The sequence below is a fragment of the Oncorhynchus keta genome, chromosome 12 (genome assembly GCF_023373465.1).
Source record: "Oncorhynchus keta strain PuntledgeMale-10-30-2019 chromosome 12, Oket_V2, whole genome shotgun sequence".
Classification (NCBI taxonomy): Eukaryota; Metazoa; Chordata; class Actinopteri; order Salmoniformes; family Salmonidae; genus Oncorhynchus; species Oncorhynchus keta.
The window spans coordinates 9,643,737-9,662,475 of record NC_068432.1 but is presented as its reverse complement, the minus strand read 5'-3'; the positions used below and the strand labels follow the sequence as shown (position 1 = coordinate 9,662,475).

At 39.9% G+C, this 18,739-nt stretch overlaps 2 protein-coding genes across 3 annotated transcripts; both read left to right on the top strand.

The window, feature by feature from the left end:
• The first annotated feature begins 2,659 nt into the window (after nt 1–2,659).
• On the top strand, nt 2,660–8,628 carry LOC118390941 (H-2 class II histocompatibility antigen, A-Q alpha chain-like). Its single transcript, XM_035781798.2, has 5 exons — nt 2,660–2,749; nt 3,082–3,208; nt 6,078–6,353; nt 7,100–7,375; nt 8,280–8,628. The coding sequence occupies exons 2-5, from the start codon at nt 3,139–3,141 to the stop codon at nt 8,417–8,419; spliced, it is 762 nt and encodes a 253-aa protein (XP_035637691.1). The 5' UTR covers nt 2,660–2,749; nt 3,082–3,138; the 3' UTR covers nt 8,420–8,628.
• Nucleotides 8,629–14,760: 6,132 nt separating this feature from the next.
• Nucleotides 14,761–18,488, top strand: LOC118383730 (DLA class II histocompatibility antigen, DR-1 beta chain-like). Of its 2 annotated transcripts, XM_052457704.1 has the most exons (5): nt 14,761–14,970; nt 15,855–16,139; nt 16,683–16,955; nt 17,268–17,378; nt 17,550–18,488. In XM_052457704.1, the coding sequence occupies exons 1-5, from the start codon at nt 14,907–14,909 to the stop codon at nt 17,597–17,599; spliced, it is 783 nt and encodes a 260-aa protein (XP_052313664.1). In that variant the 5' UTR covers nt 14,761–14,906; the 3' UTR covers nt 17,600–18,488. The 2 variants fall into 2 exon arrangements, with proteins under 2 accessions (XP_052313664.1, XP_052313665.1); XM_052457705.1 differs by lacking the exon at nt 15,855–16,139.
• Nucleotides 18,489–18,739: the final 251 nt, after the last annotated feature.

The window sequence follows — 18,739 nt, the reverse complement described above, 5'->3', positions numbered from 1 at the left end:
CTACTGCAGAAGGTGACAAGGTGGATTTCAGAAGAATCAAATATGCTAATGCAGGTATGACGGATGGAGGCAACTGTGTTCTTGGGACCTTCAATACTGCAGACATTTTTTTGGACACTCCCCCAGATCTGTGCCTGGACACAATCCTGTCTCAGAGCTCTACGGACCATTCCTTTGACCTAATGGCTTGGTTTCTTCTCTGATATGCACTGTCAACTGTGGGACCTTATATAGACTGGTGTGTACCTTTCCAAATCATGTCCACTCAATTGAATTTAATACAGGCGGACTTCAATCAAGTTGTAGGAACATCTCAAGGATGATCATCATCATCTCATAGCAAAGGGTCTGAATACTGATGTATAAAGGGTATTTGTGTTTTTCATTTGTAATACATTTGCAAAAAAATCAAAACCAGTTTTCACTTTGCCGTTATGGGGTATTGTGTGTAGATTCATGAGGAAACAAATTAATAGAATTTTAGAAAAATGCTGTAATGTAACAAAATGTGGAAAAAGTCAACGGGTCTGAATAATTTGTGCCGCGACGCTCCCCATCGCCTTAAAATGTATCGGTGCTCATCGGCCAATGGACATAACATTATACAACAAGTTGGAAATCGCAAATTCAACAATGAGTGGTTTGGAAGGAATCAGTGGCTAATTGCAAGCATTGCAAAGCAATCACTAGCCTGCTATTCAGTGGAGTGGGTGTGTGGTCCAAGTCTGGGTTTAAGGGTCTCTTTTCCAAGCTTTAAAGGATAAACACTCAAAATTGGCCATTCTGTCAATCCAGCATGACTTCTGCCGCGTTCGATACAACTGGAAACTCGGAACTGGTTGATCTCAGAATTCGGTGAGTTCAAGACAGTGGTCCTAAAACTCTGAATTAAATGGCTAAATTATACATATTATGACCATCTTAAAACAATGCCTTATGTTAGCTTAGTAATTATTGTGATCTAAGTGCTTAGACCTACAAGGGTCAAAACTGTAAATAGGCCACACAGGAACATTTAATGTCATCTTGGTAAGCCACTCCAGTGTAGATTTGGCTTTCAAAGATTGACCTGCTGAAATGGGAATTCATATGCCAGTGTCTGTTGGAAAGCAGACTGAACCAGGTTTCCCTCTAGGATTTTGCCTGTGCTTAGTTGTATTCCATTTATTTTTATCCTAAAAAAACTCCCTCGTCCTTGCCGATGACAAGCATACCCATAACATGATGCAGCCACCAACATGCTTGAAAATATGAAGAGTTGTACTCAGTAATGTTTTGTGTTGGATTTGCCCCAAACGTAATGCTTTGTATTCAGGACAAAAAGTTAATTCCTTTGCTTAAAGCACATCAGAAGGTTATAAACAACTTCTCTGACAGAAAACAGCCTATGTGACATCAATATTAGTTTATGTCATAAACTCAGTGTCGTCCAAAACTGAGTTTTTTAAGTCAGTTCATCACTTGAGGGTTGGGTTTTGATTTAGACTATGCTCACTTGTCAACTAACACGGGATACACCGCTGGGGTGTTTGCACTCTATCCAATCCTACCACATAACACACAAACAGCAGACAGTTACCCAACAGTGCAGCGGATCAGATTTTTTTATTTTTACATAAGACAACACACCACGCATTTTTTACTTGTGAAATACTGGACCAAACACATTAGCTAGATGTAAAATTGATGTAAAACTAAAACCTCCTCTGCAAAAATGCACAAATGTATTACAGATGTATTGAGTTATCTTATTTCGAGGAAGTGATACTGGCTTTGTTCCTATGGTGTCTCATGAGGGACAAACATTACATCAACAACTGCCACATCGAAATCCTGACGCCCACAATTATTGAACACAGAATGAGTCCATGCGACTGATTTGTTAAGCACATTTTTACTCCTGAACTTATTTAGGCTTGCCATAACAAAGGGGTTAAATACTTGACTCAAGGCATTTCAGCTTTTAATTTAAAAATTAATTTGTTAACATTTCTCAAAACAAAATGACATTTTTGCTTTATGGGGTATTGTGTGTAGATCAGTAACACAAATACTTAATTTAATTCATAACATTCAGGCTGTATCAATTTTTGGGGGGAAAAGTTAAAGGATGTGAATACTTTCTGAAGGTGCTGTATATGGTTCTTATCATGACACAAGGCGAGACCCAGATGCAGACACAGGATGCAGATGGTTGGAGTATTATAATTGTAACTTAATCCAAAAAGGGGTAGGCAAGAGAATGGTCGTGTACAGGTAAAAGGTGAAAACTAGTTCAGTCCAATAGGTACCGAAGGGCAGGCAGATTCAAGGTCAGGGCATGCAGGATGATCAGGCAGGTGGTTAAGTAGTCCAGAGTCAGGCAGTGGTCAAAACTGGGAAGACTAGCAAAAGAGAATAGAAAAGGGGTACGGGGGAAAAACACGCTGGTTGACTTGACTAAACATACAAGACGAACTGGAGCAGAGAGACAGGAAACACAGGGATAAATACACTGAGAAAAATAAGCAATGTGTAATCATACATTAAAAAACAAACTCATTGTATTGTGATGGACATTTTATGCTGTGTATGTGATTGTAGGTTTAGCACAATGCTGCTCTTGTAATAACCTGTCTTGGTTGGGTTCACGCGAGTGACTGGTTGAGTGCACAGAGGAAACCACACTTTCACTCATAAGCAATTTGGTAGTACGCCCAGAACATTGCTCGGCAAACTAGAAGGAGTGATACACTATGTCAGTTTCAAGGTAAGAATCATTCATGTTGTATCAGTCAGTCAGTCCCATACAGAAACCATCTATGCTTATAACTTGTTTGTGTAGCAGTAGAAAATAACTGAATGGGAACATCCTCTTCAGAGTTTTCATCAAGCTTGTATTGAGTTTGTGAACCTCTCCTTGCGTTAATAAAGATTGCTTAATTTACTTTGAGTTTGAGTCCTTAGTGGTGAATTTCCACGACAGTATTTAATAACTTGGCCTGGGTGTATACGTTTGGTGTGTGGTCACGTAAGAATGAAAGGAATTTCCATATTGGCTGCATAGCAGAAACAAAACATTTGTAGTTTCCTCCTTTCCAGAGCTTCCCATCAGAGACTGAAAGAGTTAGATTCTGCAGCACTCTCTCAAACACACAGATGAGCTTCGAGATGAACTACTCTGCGATTGTACTGATTCTCACTGGAGCCGTTTGCACTTCTGCAGAAAGTAAGAGTTTGATTGATGTTTTATGCTGTACTAGTGTAAATGCCTTTGTTCATGTTTGACTACCGGTTACACTACCGGTCAAAAGTTTTAGAACACATACTTCATTCAAGGGTTTTTCTTTATTTTTGTTGACTATTTTCTACATTGTAAAATAATAGTGAAGACATCAAAACTATGAAATAACACATATGGAATCATTCAGTAACCAAAAAAAGTTTTAAACAAATCAAAATAAATGTTATATTTGAGATTCTTCAAATAGCGCCATTTGCCTTGATGACAGCTTTGCACACTCTTGGCATTCTCTCAACCAGCTTCATAAGGTTGTCACCTGGAATGCATTTCAATTAACAGGTGTTTCTTCTTAAAAGTTAATTTGTGAAATTTCTTTCCTTCTTAATGCATTTGAGCCAATCAGTTGTGTATTATGGCAAGAACAGCTCAAATAAGCAAAGAGAAACGACAGTCCATCATTACTTTAAGACATGAAGGTCAGTCAATACCGGACATTTCAAGAACTTGGAAAGTTTCTTCAAGTGAAGTCGCAAAAACCATTAGGTGCTATGATAAAACTTGCTTTCACGAGGACTGCCACAGGAATGGAAGCTCCAGAGTTACCTCTGCTGCAGAGGATAAATTCATTAGAATTACCAGCCTCAGAAATTGTAGCCCAAATAAACACTTCACAGAGTTTTATTTTAGCTTTATTTAACTTGGCAAGTCAGTTAAGAACAAATTATTATTTTCAATGATGGCCTAGGAACAGTGGGTTAGCTGCCTTGTTCAGGGGCAGAATGACAGATTTTTACCTTGTCAGCTCAGGGATTTAATCTTGCAACATTGCGGTTATTAGTCCAACGCTTCAACCACTAGGCTACCTGCCGCCCCAGACACATCTCAATATCAACTGTTCAGAGGAGACTGTAAACCAGGCCTTCATGGTCAAATTGCTGCAAAGAAACCACTACTAAATGACACCAATACGAATAAGAGACTTGCTTAAGCCAAGAAAAATGAGCAATGGACATTAGACAGTTGGAAATTTGTCCTTTGGTCTGGAGTCCAAATTGGAGATTTTTGGTTCTAACCGCCCGTGTCTTTGTGAGACGCGGTGTGGGTGAACGGATGATCTCCGCATGTGTATTTCCCACAGTTCTAATGCTTCCGTAATGACAGATGCTGGGAGACGAGAAGCAAGAACAGGGTGTGGATGTAATAATAAATAGACTTGAAACAAAACAATAACAGCTTCTGGACAGAAAAACACAACAACATCAATGCTGACTCCGGAATGAAAGTGACAGATATAAAGGAGGTATATCCAGGTGAGTCCAGGTGAGTCCGATAATTAAGCGCAGGTGCGCGTAACGATGGTGGCAGGTGTGTGTAATGATGAGTGAACTGATGACCTCGAACACCGGAGAGGGGGCGCGGGAGCAGACATGACAGTACCCCCCCACTTGGGGCGCCACCTGGCATCCTACCTGGGTGAGCCTGACGGTCTGGCTGAGGCGTGGGAGCCTGATGAGTCAGCTGAGGTATCCCCGATTGCGTCGGTAGCGGCACCCGGACCCGACGTCACCCCCCCCCCAAAAAAATTAGAATAAAAAAAAAAAAAACATCCCTGATGCCTCCAATTGTGGAGTCAGCATTCTGTAACAGTTCCGTATTGACAGACGCTGGGAGACGAGATGCAAGTACAGGGTGTGGATTTAAGAATAAATAGACATGAAACAAAACAAGAACAGCATCTGGACAGGAGAAACATATCAACATCAATACTGACTCTGGAATGAAACTGAGGAGTTGACAGATATAGGGGAGGTAAATGACGTGATGGTGTCCAGGTGAGTCACAAAATTAATTGCAGGTGCGCATAACGACCGTGGCAGGTGTGCGTAATGATGAGTGAACTGATGACCTCAAGCACCGGAGAGGGAGCAGACGTGACAACCGTAAAGCATGGAGGAGGAGGTGTTATGGCGTGGGGGTGCTTTGCTGGTGACACTGTCTGTGATTTATTTAGAATTCAAGGCACACTTAACAAGCATGGCCACCACAGCATTCTGCAGCGATATGCCATCCCATCTGGTTTGGGCTTAGTGGGACTATCATTTGTTTTTCAATGACCCAACACATTAAATCAAATGAAATTGTATTGGTCACATACACATGGTTAGCAGATGTTAATTCAAGTGTAGCAAAATGCTTGTGCTTCTAGTTCTGACAGTGCAGTAATATCTAACAAGTAATCTAATGATTCCACAACAACTACCTAATACACACAAATCTAAGTAAAGGGATGGAATAAGAATATGACATATAAATATATGGATGAGTGAACACACCTCAAGGCTGTGTACGGGCTATTTTACCAAGAAGGAGTGTAATGCATCAGATGACCTGGCCTCCACTATCCCCTGACCTCAACCAAATTGAGATGGTTTGGGATGACTTGGACCGCAGAGTGAATGAAAAGCAGCCAACAAGTACTCAGCATATGTGGGACCTCCTTCAAGACTGTTGGAAAAGTATTCCAGGTGAAGCTGGTTGACAGAACGCCAAGAGTGTGCAAAGCTTTCATTAAGGCAAAGGGTAGCTATTTGAAGGATCTCAAATGTAAAATATATTTTGATTTGCATAACACTTTTTTGGATACTACATCATTCCATATGTGTTATTTCATAGTTTTGATGTCTTCACTGTTATTCTACAATGTAGAAAATTGTTTTAAAAAATGTAGAAAAACATTTGAATGAGTATGTGTTCTAAAACGTTTGACTGCTAGTGTAGATATTACCATCCTGGAAAAATGATATAAACCTCAGTTGATTAATTTGAAGTAATGTGTTTCCCCCCCCCATTTCAGTTCATCATGAAATTCACTTTATCTACGGATGCTTTGAGTCAAGTGATCCTGCGGTGGGACTTGAGATTGATGGAGATGAAGTCTTCTATGGCGACTTCAATAAAAACAGTAATACGTGTCTAATAGCAGATGTAGTGTTTACATTACCTAAATCCATATCTATTACATCAGAGGACAAAGAAAGGGCTTGTGAATATGCTACCATTAGCAGAGTTTGGTGCAAAAACTGCATCACATGGGGCAAACAGTCTGAACCGAAAATACCAAAAATCAAAGGTAAGTGAAGATTGATGGAAATGTCTCACATCAATTGATAAATAATCAGTGATTCAATATGATTTGTGCGTCTCCAAAATCAATCTTTGTCAGAGTGGTCTGTCGAGCGGAGTTAATGTCATATACTATGCATGCCAGTCTCTCTTGGCTAAGGGTTGAGGAGAGACTGACTGCATCACTTCTTTTTATAAGAAACATTAATGAGTTGAAAATCCCAAACTTACACACAGCCCTGACACACACTTAGCAAACCACACATGCCACCAGGGGTCTTTTCACAGTCCCTGAATCCAGAACAAATTCAAGAAAGCGTACAGTTCCATCTCATATTGCTCAAATGAACAGCAAACCTGGTTTAAAAAAAACAGATAAAGCAACACCTCACAGCACAACGCCTCTCCCCTATTTGACATAGATAGTTTGTGTGTACATTATGTGTTGATATGTAGGCTACGTGTGCCTTTTTACAATTGATGTAGTTCTGTCCTTGTCTATTAATATTCTTTCTTATGTCATGTTTCATGTTTTGTGTGGACCCCAGGAAGAGTAGCTGCTGCTTTCGCAACAGCTAATGGGGCTCCTAATAAAATACCAAATACCACATATGCTATCTTTTGAGTAGGTCTATGTACAGTATCTGTCTTAATCCCAAATTAATGGGGCAATAGGCAGTGACATTTCGAAAGTCTGACAAACTTAATAAAATTTTTGAGTGAATACAGTTTCAGGCTTTTGTTGCCCTCTAGATGCCCCTGAGAGCACCATCTACCCCAGGGATGAGGTGGAACTGGGGGTGGAGAACACCCTCATCTGCTTTGTGAATGATTTCTTTCCCCCACCTGTCAAAGTCAACTGGACCAAGAATGGAATGGAGGTGACTGAGGGATTGTCTCTCAGTCGTTACTATCCTAATAAAGATGGAACGTTCCACCAGTTCTCCAGCCTGAGTTTCACCCCACAAAAGGAAGACGTCTACATCTGCGCTGTGGCGCACACGGCCCTGAAGGACCCCAAAACCAGGGGTGAGAGAGGACATAATATTTTTGTACATGGTTCTATACTGAACAAAAATATAAACGCAACATGCAACAATTTCAACGAGTTACAGTTCATATAAGGAAATGAGTCAATTGAAATAAATTCATTAGTCCCAAATCTATGGATTTCACATGACTGGGAAGGCAGCACAGCCATGAGTGGGCCTGGGAGGCCATTGGCCCACCCACTGGGGAGCTAGGCCCAGCCAATCAGATGAGTCCGGGTGGCTGGTCCCGCCAGGGAAGAAGCCGGATGTTGAGGTCCTGGGTTGGCGTGGTTACATGTGATCTGCAGTTGTGAGACCGGTTGGACATACATCAAATTCTCTAAAATTACGTTGGAAGTGGCTTATGGCAGAGAAATTAACATTAAATTATCTGGCAACAGCTCTGGTGGACATTCTTGAAGTCAGCATGCCAACTGCATGTTCCCTCAGAACTTGAGGCATCTATGGCATTGTGTTGTGTGACAAAACTGCACATTTTAGAGTGGTCTTTTATTGTCCCCAGCACAAGGTGCACCTGTGTAATGATCATGCAGTTTAATCAGCTTCTTGATATGCCACACCAGTCAGGTGGATGGATTATCTTGGCAAAGCGAAATGCTCACTAATAGGGATGTAATGAAATTTGTGGACAAAAGTTGAGAGAAATAAGGTTTTGTGTATATGGAAAATGTCTGGGGTCTTTTATTTCAGCTCATGAAACATGGGATCAACACTTTACATGTTGCGTTTATATTTTTGTTCAATATATTTACTTTAATATTAAACCTTAAGTAGGAACTCAAACAACTCTGAAAATGAGACCTGAAACAAAGCATTCCAAGGCAGTGTGTGATGAGTGGTTGTGTATTGTGCTGATTCTGGTGACACATCTTGTCTTTCAGAATATAAGGTCAGTGGGTCCAGTGTTGGTCCTGGTCCTGCTGTATTCTGTGGAGTGGGCCTCACTCTTGGGCTGCTGGGGGTGGCTACTGGAATGTTCTTCATCTACAAAGGAAAGAGAGCCACTGAGTCTCAGGAATAAAGATGGGAAGTGAGGCACTGGACTAGCCATTACGATTTGAGCCATTAAGTGTCATAATCATCACATTAAATTCTGTGCAATATTGGTAAATCAGTCAAAACTGTACGCCATTACTCACTGTTGATTTCTGTCTATTCGAAAAAGTGTAGAAGGTGAATTTTATTTTATAGAAGTGTTTTTTTTTACAATAAAAAATTTATAAATTGGGAGATACTGTAAGGTTCTGCTTTTCTTTGTAAACCTTGTGTTCTGGAATGTAGCCCTGCCTTTCATTCTTGTTCATTGATTTCTCCTGTGTTTATTTCTCACCTGGTCTCATCAGCTCCCTATTTAGTTCAGTTCTTTCTGTTTGTATGGTTGTGATGTATTGTTTGTTTTTGACTGTCTAATTGTGTTTGACCATTGCCTGCATGTGACCACGATTCCTGCCTTATGCGAAGGCTTAATAACCTCTTTGGGCTAGGTGGGACACTAGCGCCCCAACTCGACAACATCCGGTGAAATTGCACAGCGCGAATTTCAAAATACAAAAATCATAATATTAAACATTCATGAAAATGCAAGAGTCTTACATCGTTTAAAAGCTTAACTTCTTGTTAATCCAACCCCGTTGTCATATTTCAAAAAGGCTTTATGGCGAAAGCATACAATGCGATTATTTCAGGACAGCGCCCCGCATACACCAGCATTAAACATTTACATTTACATTACATTTAAGTCATTTAGCAGACGCTCTTATCCAGAGCGACTTACAAATTGGTGCATTCACCTTATGACATCCAGTGGAACAGTCACTTTACAATAGTGCATCTAAATCTTAAAAGGGGGGGGGGGTGAGAAGGATTACTTATCCTATCCTAGGTATTCCTTAAAGAGGTGGGGTTTTTTTCTAAACAAGCAGAGGTGTCACAAAAATCAGAAATAGCAATAAAATAAATCACTTACCTTTGAAGATCTTCCTCTGTTTGCAATCCCAAGGGTCCCAGCTACACACAAAAAAATTGTTGTTTTGTTTGATAAAGTCCTTTATATCCCCAAAAAGTCAGTTTAGTTGGCGCGTTTGAGTCAGTAATCCACCTGTTCCACTCGTTCAACATGCAGACAAAGGAATTCCAAAAGTTAGTGGTAAACTTCATCCAAACATGTCAAACAACATTTCTAATCAATCCTCAGGTATCCTAATATGTAAACAAATGATCAAATTTAAGACGGAATGTAGTATGTTCAAAACCAGAGATAAATAACGAACTGCGCACCCTCATCCACGAGCGCCACAAGACTACAGTCCAAATGAGAGCCACCTTGAAAAACTACAACTACTCTGTCATTTTTCAAAAAACAAGCCGGAAACCCTTTCTAAAGACTGTTGACATCTAGTGGAAGCCATAGGAACTGCAATCTGGAAGGAATTCCTTTGAATATCCCTTAGACAAGCATTGGAATGGCCTGTGACCTAAAAACAATAACATATGATGGATTCTCCTTGGGGTTTCACCTGCCATATCAGTACTGTTATACTCACAGACATTACTTTAACAGCTTTAGAAACTTCAGAGTGTTTTCCATCCAATGTTACCAATGCTATGCATTTCCTAGCTTCTGGGCCTGAGCAACAGGCAGTTTACTTTGGGCACGTCAGTCATCCGAACTACCGAATACTGCCCCCTAGCCTTAAACATCTGCCTGTATTCATTACAGATAGAGTACCTGTCAAAAGTTTGGACACACCTACTCATTCAAGGGTTTTTTCTTGTAGTAACCAAAAAAGTGTTTATATACTGTATATATATATATACAGCGTGGAGAACAAGTATTTGATACACTGATGATTTTGCAGGTTTTCCTACTTACAAAGCATGTAGAGGTCTGTAATTTATATAATAGGTACACTTCAACTGTGAGAGGTGGAATCTAAAACAAAAATCCAGAAAATCACATTGTATGATTTTTAAGTAATTAATTAGCATTTTATTGCATGACATAAGTATTTGATCACCTACCAACCAGTAAGAATTCTGTCTCTCACAGACCTGTTAATTTTTCTTTAAGAAGCCCTCCTGTTCTCAACTACCTCAACTACCTCAATTACCTGTATTAACTGCACTTGTTTGAACTCATTACCTGTATAAAAGACACCTGTCCACACACTCAATCAAACAGACTCCAACATCTCCACAATGGCCTAGACCAGAGAGCTGTGTAAGGACATCAGGGATAAAATTGGAGACCTGCACAAGGCTGGGATGGGCTACAGGACAGTAGGCAAGCAGCTTGGTGAGAAGGCAACAACTGTTGGCGCAATTATTAGAAAACGGAAGAAGTTCAAGATCACCCTGGGTCTGGGGCTCCATGCAAGATCTCACCTCGTGGGGCATCAATGATCATAAAGAAGGTGAGGAATCAGCCCAGAACTACACGGCAGGACGTGGTCAATGACCTGAAGAGAGCTGGGACCACAGTGTCAAAGAAAACCATTGGTAACACACTACGCCGTCATGGATTAAAATCCTGCAGCTCATGCAAGGTCCCCCTGCTCCAGCCAGCACATGTCCAGGCCCGTCTGAAGTTTGCCAATGACCATCTGAATGATCCAGAGGAGGAATGGGAGAAGGTCATGTGGTCTGATGAGACAAAAATAGAGCTTTTTGGTCTAAACTCCACTCGCCGTGTTTGGAGGAAGAAGAAGGATGAATACAACCCCAAGAACACCATCCCAACCGTGAAGCATGGAGGTGGAAACATCATTCTTTGGCGATGCTTTTCTGCAAAGGGGACAGGACGACTGCACCTTATTGAGGGGAGGATGGATGGGGCCATGTATCGCAAGATCTTGGCCAACAACCTCCTTCCCTCAGTAAGAGGATTGAAGATGGGTCGTGGCTGGGTTTTCCAGCATGACAACGACCCGAAATACACAGCCAGGGCAACTAAGGAGTGGCTCCGTAAGAAGCATCTCAAGGTCCTGGAGTGGCCTAGCCAGTCTCCAGACCTGAACCCAATAGAACATCTTTGGAGGGAGCTGAAATTCCATATTGCCCAGCAACAGCCCCGAAACCTGAAGGATTTGGAGAAGGTCTGTATGGAGGAGTGGGCCAAAATCCCTGCTGCAGTGTGTGCAAACCTGGTCAAGAACTACAGGAAACGTATGATCTCTGTAATTGCAAACAAAGATTCCTGTACCAAATATTATGTTCTGCTTTTCTGATGTATCAAATATTGTATCAAATACTTATGTCATGCAATAAAATGCAAATTAATTACTTAAAAATCATACAATGTGATATTCTGGATTTTTATTTTAGATTCCGTCTCTCACAGTTGAAGTGAACCTATTATAAAAATGACAGACCTCTACATGATTTGTAAGTAGGGAAACCTGCAAAATCGGCAGTGTATCAAATACTTGTTCTCCCCACTGTATGTATATATATATGTATATAATATTTGAGATTCTCTAAGTAGCCACCCTTAGCCTTGATGACCTATGATAGACATATGTTCTGTATACCACCCCTACCTTGTCACAACACAACTTATTGGCTCAAACGCATTAAGAAAGAAAGAAATTCCACAAATTAACAATGCACACCTGTTAATTGAAATGCATTCCAGGTGACTACCTCATGAAACTGGTTGAGAGAATGCCAAGAGTGTGCAAAGCTGTTATCAAGGCGAATGCTGGCTACTTTGAAGAATCTGTTTGTTTAATCGTTTTTTGGTTACTACATGATTTCATATGTGTTATTTCATAGTTTTGATGTCTTCACTATTATTCTACAATGTAGACAATAGTAAATATAAAGAAAAACCCTTGAATGAGTAGGTGTGTCCAAACGTTTGACTAGTACAGTACATTCCTAAGCTTATTCAAATGTAAATGTTCTGACTAACAAAAAAACATTTGACCACTGCTATATTTTTCTCTGGAATTAATTTCATTATGTGTCGGGCTTTTTGTGTGAGCGAGGTTTGAAAGTACTGAACTTTCAACAGTCCATTACATTACACAGCAGTGTGTCCTGGATGAGGGTGTTAATAACAAAACTGCAGTCCCACTGCAGTCCCACAGTTAAGAACAAATGTCTATGTTTTGTTTCTGTCTTAATTCGAAGCAAGGTCATTGATGGAGAATGGTTGCAAGTGCTGTCCTCCATGTGTGAATATAATAATAATCGCCCTAGATTACATTTGTTCGGATTAGATTTGGCCTCATGGATACTTTCTGGATTTCAATTGGTGGCTTCCTTTCTGAGAAATCTATTTTGTGAATTTAACAGTAACAAACAGGAACCTCTTTTTGTGGTGTGTAGTGAGTTAAAAGTATGTTCCTGAATTAAGTGTTGTACATTAGGAGATTTTTAGCGACATTTTTAGCTTCCCGAAATCTCATGAAACTATCACCTCCACCTTCACATGACTGGTGCCTCCCCTTGCAGATGCTTCCCCTTGTAGTTTTTCAAAGCTCAGAGGGGAACTAACTCTTACAACATGTTTATGTTGATTCTCTCCCCCATCCACAGATTTGCCATAGTAAATACTAGAGTAAGTTTAAATGTTTTATTTTCATGTAACCTTTATTTAACTAGGCAAGTCAGTTTAAGAACAAACTCTTATTTACAATGACGGCCTACCGGGGAAATTAACTCTGTTTCAAACAGGACTAAGTAATACCTTACTTTATATTGTTCTTATTACCATTTAATCACAGGGACATTGCACTCCAATGTTTCCAGACATCCACAATTAGTCTAATGTCAAAATGACATGATTTATCTAAAGCGACTTACAGTAATTTACTTTAGGTATAAAGGTGCTAAAAAAGCTTGTCATATGCCAGAAATTAAAAATGAATGGGAAAGATAAGCACCGCCAGTCTAGAGATTACATTGCCTATTTTTTCCTTCCTTTTGGATTTAGGCAAAGGACACGTTTTGATTTTGGAGTGTGATGTCCCTTTAAGCACATATTTACATTGTTCTTATAACAGAAGCCTAACCCTAATTTTGTCCACTATCTCTGAATCAACATACAGTATGTACTAACAGTGGCCATGGGGATTCACCTAAAGGGAAGGGTTTAGGAAGTGAAAGAGTATGGTTCTTGAAATGAATGCAGTAAAGAGGTCTATATAGGTCTGCTAATACAGTATTTGAGTGTTTAACCGCATTTGTCATTTGAGTCTGATAATTATCTGTACAAAACGGTTCATCTGATAATTCTTGAGGAATATAAAAATACTTGCTTGGTATATGTTTTCCAGTTTCTTGAAATACTTTGCAAACGCAACTCACTTTTACGTGAAAACTGAAATGGTCTAGCCATTCCTTTTCCATTTTAGTAGATGCTCTTATCTAAAGGAACATACAGTAGTGAGTGCCAACATTGATATACTTTTTCGTACTTGTCCCCTATGGGAATCGAATCCACAACCTTAGAATTGCATGCCGCTGCTCCACCAACTGAGCCACATCATCACAAACCACTTTATGTCTCAATGTACTCAATTACTGTATTGTGCATTGTTTTTCTTCATGGTGATGGAAAGTCTACAGGTACAACCCTAGAGGACCAGCCTATGTACAACACAGTAATGTACATTTACATTAAGTGGTTTGTAAGGATGGTCAATTAATACTGCACAAAAGTGGTTGTTATTGAATAAAATAAAATAAATTACATTTGATGTGGATGTTTTATGTATTTGCCCATATTATGGCACCTTTTGATGTACACTACAGTTCAATAGTTTGGGGTCACTTAGAAATGTCTTTGTTTTTGAAAGAAAATCACATTTTTTTGTCCATTAAAATAACATCAAATTGACCAGAAATACAGTGTAGACATTGTTAATGTTGTAAATTATTATTGTAGCTGGAAACGGCTGATTTTTAATGGAATATCTACATACAGTGGTTTCTCCTTTAAAAGTTACATCATACAGCTGCATTTTAACCTAACTCCTAAACCTTACCTTTAACCCTAACCTTAACCCTTAGCCTAGCCAATGTTAGTTACCTAGCTAACATTGGCGTTAGTCACCTCGCTACCTTGCGAACGTTAGCAAAAACAAATTGGAATTTGTAACATATAATACGTTCAGCAAATTGTTAACATAATTGTATTTTTTTAAACTGCATTGTTGGTTAGGGGCTCGTAAGTAAGCATTTCACTGTTGTATTAATTGCAATTCGTAACATATTGTATGAATTGCAATTCGTAACATATCAAATGAATTGTAAATCCATAACATATCATATACAAAATGGATAAAGAACAGCCAAAACGTAATAGTAACATATCATACTAATTGGAATGTCTGGATGTACATTTACTATGTTACGTCTACCCCTGAATCTAGGTTGGCAACGGTCCTGCTGAGTTCAAAACGGAAGTTTCCCAGCTGTCTGAAAGGGTGGTTCTTGAAACATAGCTTTAGTTTCCTCAGTGTTGTTCCACAGTTGAAAAGTTCTAACTCTGAGACTTGATCATGTATGTGCTGAATTGCTTCTCCATCCACCTGCTGCTCCTCTTCTCCTCTCTGTCTGAAGTGGGTGAGTTCAAACAATCATAATCCAAATTAGATTTGATTGCTTGTCAACAGTAAAATAAAGTGGACATTGCAATTGGCTGAACATTAACGCATTAACAGAAATCCCATGCAGCCTTGTTTACAAATTCGAACACTGGAATGTGAGATTTAGGCCTAATCTACACCTCGATTAGGATGATAGAAATCCTCATTATTTCGTTTATTTTTTTTTCACTTTGAGTGTAATTATTTCGTTAGCCTTCACTTTCCCGTTCTGAACTTCTAACGCGAGTGAGGTGGGTGTGGCTTCTTGACAATGATCGCAAGAGTAGCTGCTCAACGATTTGGTTATGGCTCCAAGGCAGTTTCACCTCCAACACCTCCAAAACATATCGTACTCCAACACCGCCAAAACATATCGTACTCCAACACCGCCAAAACATATCGTAACGACGATATCGCACGAGCATGCTTTTGCGGCACAGTCGATAGCGCGCCGGACCTCGGGCTCGAAGGTCGATGGTTCGAGACCTGCTCCCTGCTGTTTCATTACAATATGTTATGCATGTGTCTGCGATCGGCGGTTAAGGCTTGATCTGATTGAATCTTGGCATTCAATCAGATCCCATGTTCTTGCAATGAAACAACACATTTGTATGGCTAGTTATAAGGTAGTAATTTACACACTATAAGACAAGGATGGGCAATAATTATGGCTCGAGAGCCACGTAGGGATTTTGAAATTCAATGGCGGGCTGCACAAATTATTTTTGGACCAATTTCTTCAGGGTGGCATTTAATGGCTGGCGGCCAGATATATCCTAATAATTATATTTCTGAAGTGTGCATAACTTCAAATCCGTCTATTAAAAAATAATTTTACATGTCCTTTTTCTGTTATTATAGTTTATTCCTCAGATGAAGATTTTGCACACGATGATGCATGGTGTCGGTTTAGCTCCAGAGATTTACATGATATGGAGTATATCTTAGAGCATCATTTTAACAAGATCATGGTGGCTCAGTACAACAGCACCACAGAGAGGTGGACAGGATACACAGCATGGGGAGTGATATCTGCAGAAAAGTGGAATGAGGACCCAGATGAGATCCCCAGGAGGAGATCAGATATGGATGTGTTGTGCAAGCCATATGCTAATCGGATCCACAACACAACAGAGATGTTTATGGGTGATTATAACAATTCACTAACAACTGGAAGTTATCCTTCACTTGATTTGTTTTATGTCTATAGCATATGCTCTGCAGTACTTGATAACATGTCACATTTTCTTCAGTTACATGATTGCGTTTCAACAAAACATAGACCATGGAGTAATACTGTAGGTCAGTTGTAATAATCTAGTAAAGTACAGTAGTTCAAAGCCATCTTCTTCTAAATAAAGGAGGAATTGTTGGAACCATAAACAACTGGAAATCTTACTGACTGTGGATTTAACTGCTTGAGCTGAGAAGGGACAGTCTAAGGGGACTTTTCTGACTAGCATCCCATTGACAGCCCGACTAGCCAAAATCTTAAACTTACCCTTTACCAACCAAACCCTTAACCTAATTTAGACAAATTTGGAAATTCAACATTGGAGTGCTGGTCAGGCACATTTCCCACCATTTTAGGCTACAGATCTCTGTAGCAAAGCACTCACCATTTCTGCTTGAAACCTTATTTTTCCAGTTATAACGTATCATCATTGATTCATTGACCTCCTTCTCTAGTTGAGCCCAATGTCACACTGAGGCTAGAGGGAACATCCAGTGACTCCAGCCTTGTGTGTAGTGTCCACTTCTTCTACCCCAAACACATCAGAGTGACGTGGCTGAGGAATGGGGAGGAAGTGACCTCAGATGTGACTTCCACTGACGTACTGGCCAATGGACTCTGGAGCTACCAAATACAGTCCTATTTGAAGTACACACCCACAACTGGAGAGAGGATCACCTGTATGGTGGAGCACATCAGCCAGACTGAGCCCAAACTTCATTACTGGGGTAAGGGTATGGGTGGAGTAAGGGTGTGTGGGTGGAGTAAGTGAATAAGTGAGAATGACTTCACCCGACTCCCCAACAGGGCTGCAGAACAGTGGCTATTTCATCTTAGGGCTCACTAATATGAACATGGGGACAAGGAAAGACAACTCTTAACTCATCAGCTGAAGAGTAGATCAGTCACAAGTCATCTCTGAAATGTTCACCAGTTTGTGTCGTATAGCCCAATGCCTCTGTTGAATAGGGAGATTAAAATACAATTTTCTTTTGCGTGTGGTTTGGAGACCATAATCTTTGTTAAACGTATAATTGCAGACCCCTCCTTGCCTGAGTCTGAGAAGAATAAGATAGTGATCGGTGTCTGTGGGCTGCTGCTGGGGGTGGTCTTTGTAGTAGCTGGACTGATCTACTGGAAGAAATCTACTGGTGAGGAACCACAAGACTCATTAACAATTACTGAAAAGCCACGGATAATGCTACTCACTGTATATCTATGGTTGTACTGCTATCTGCATGTACTACTGTTGTAGACTCAGTGCTCGATAATGGTTTATTCTCATGCCTCTTAATTCAGTATCTCTGTTTTACTTTCAACAGGACGGCTGTTGGATCTTATTGGTGAACTTGGTTATGGGACTTGTGATTGAGGCCGTGTGGATGAAGGCTTGCTGATCAAATCCCTGTCGTTAACCGATGGTTGCTGATATAGTTTGCTTTTTAGCTGCTGTTGCCTCTAGCAGCTGCACCCCCCTATTCAAAATGCCAACATTGCACCAACCATGGCCTGCTTGCCAACAGTTAACCAACTACACTCTGGAAAAAAAGGCTAATTTGTGGAGGGGAAGGGGATCTACCTAGAACCCTTCTCATCCAAACGAACCCTTTTTGAAAGCCCACTGGGAACAGACGTCAGTTCAATGTCTAGTTAGTTGTCAACTAACGTGAATTCAACGTGAAATCTATAAAACGTCACCATGTCATTGCATTTTTTTCACAGTTCAGTGAAAAAAATATGAAATGCCCTTAAGTTGATGACTTTGCAAATTCAATCAGTTTTCCACATTGATTCACATATAATTATTGGGGTTGAAATGAAGTAGAAACAACGTTGACCAGTATTTGCCCAGTGGGAGGTTCTACATGGATCCTTTTTCATCAGAATTTAACATCAGAAATAATTTCTGTTTAGCAAAAATGTATATATTATAGTTTAATTTTAAGACATTAGCTTGCCTAGGAATTTGTGGAGGAGTAGCCTTCACTGTCATTTGTGCAAATGTACTCAAGGATCCTATTCATCATCGAATCTAAATCCAGTTTATGTATCTTTATCCACCAGCCCAACCTTTACTTGTGTGTTTTAATGTAGACTGAGTTGTCCCTTTAATTCTCCCTTTAATGTCCCGTTGATTACTCACACCCGTGGCCTCCTGCCTCAAGGGCTCAGTTTGTTCAAATGGAGGACTCTGTTGAGTGTGTGGAAGGTACTACAGAGATGTCTGCAAGTTGTTAATAAAAAATAAGCTATAAGCAAGATCACCATCTCTGTCTCTCCGATGTGAGAGGGCATCGGTCTACCTTCTCACAAAATTGTTATTATGTACTGAACATTTTATGTAAAATGCCAGGCTACACGAGCCTGAATTGCTTACCCATATGGAAAAATATTCTAAGAATCTTATGAGGTCCTTTGTATGTTGAAGAAAATATGAATAATATTTTTATATATGTCAGTCTATACTCGTAGAAAAAAAATGTTATTTGGGTTTCTATATAGAACCTTTTGG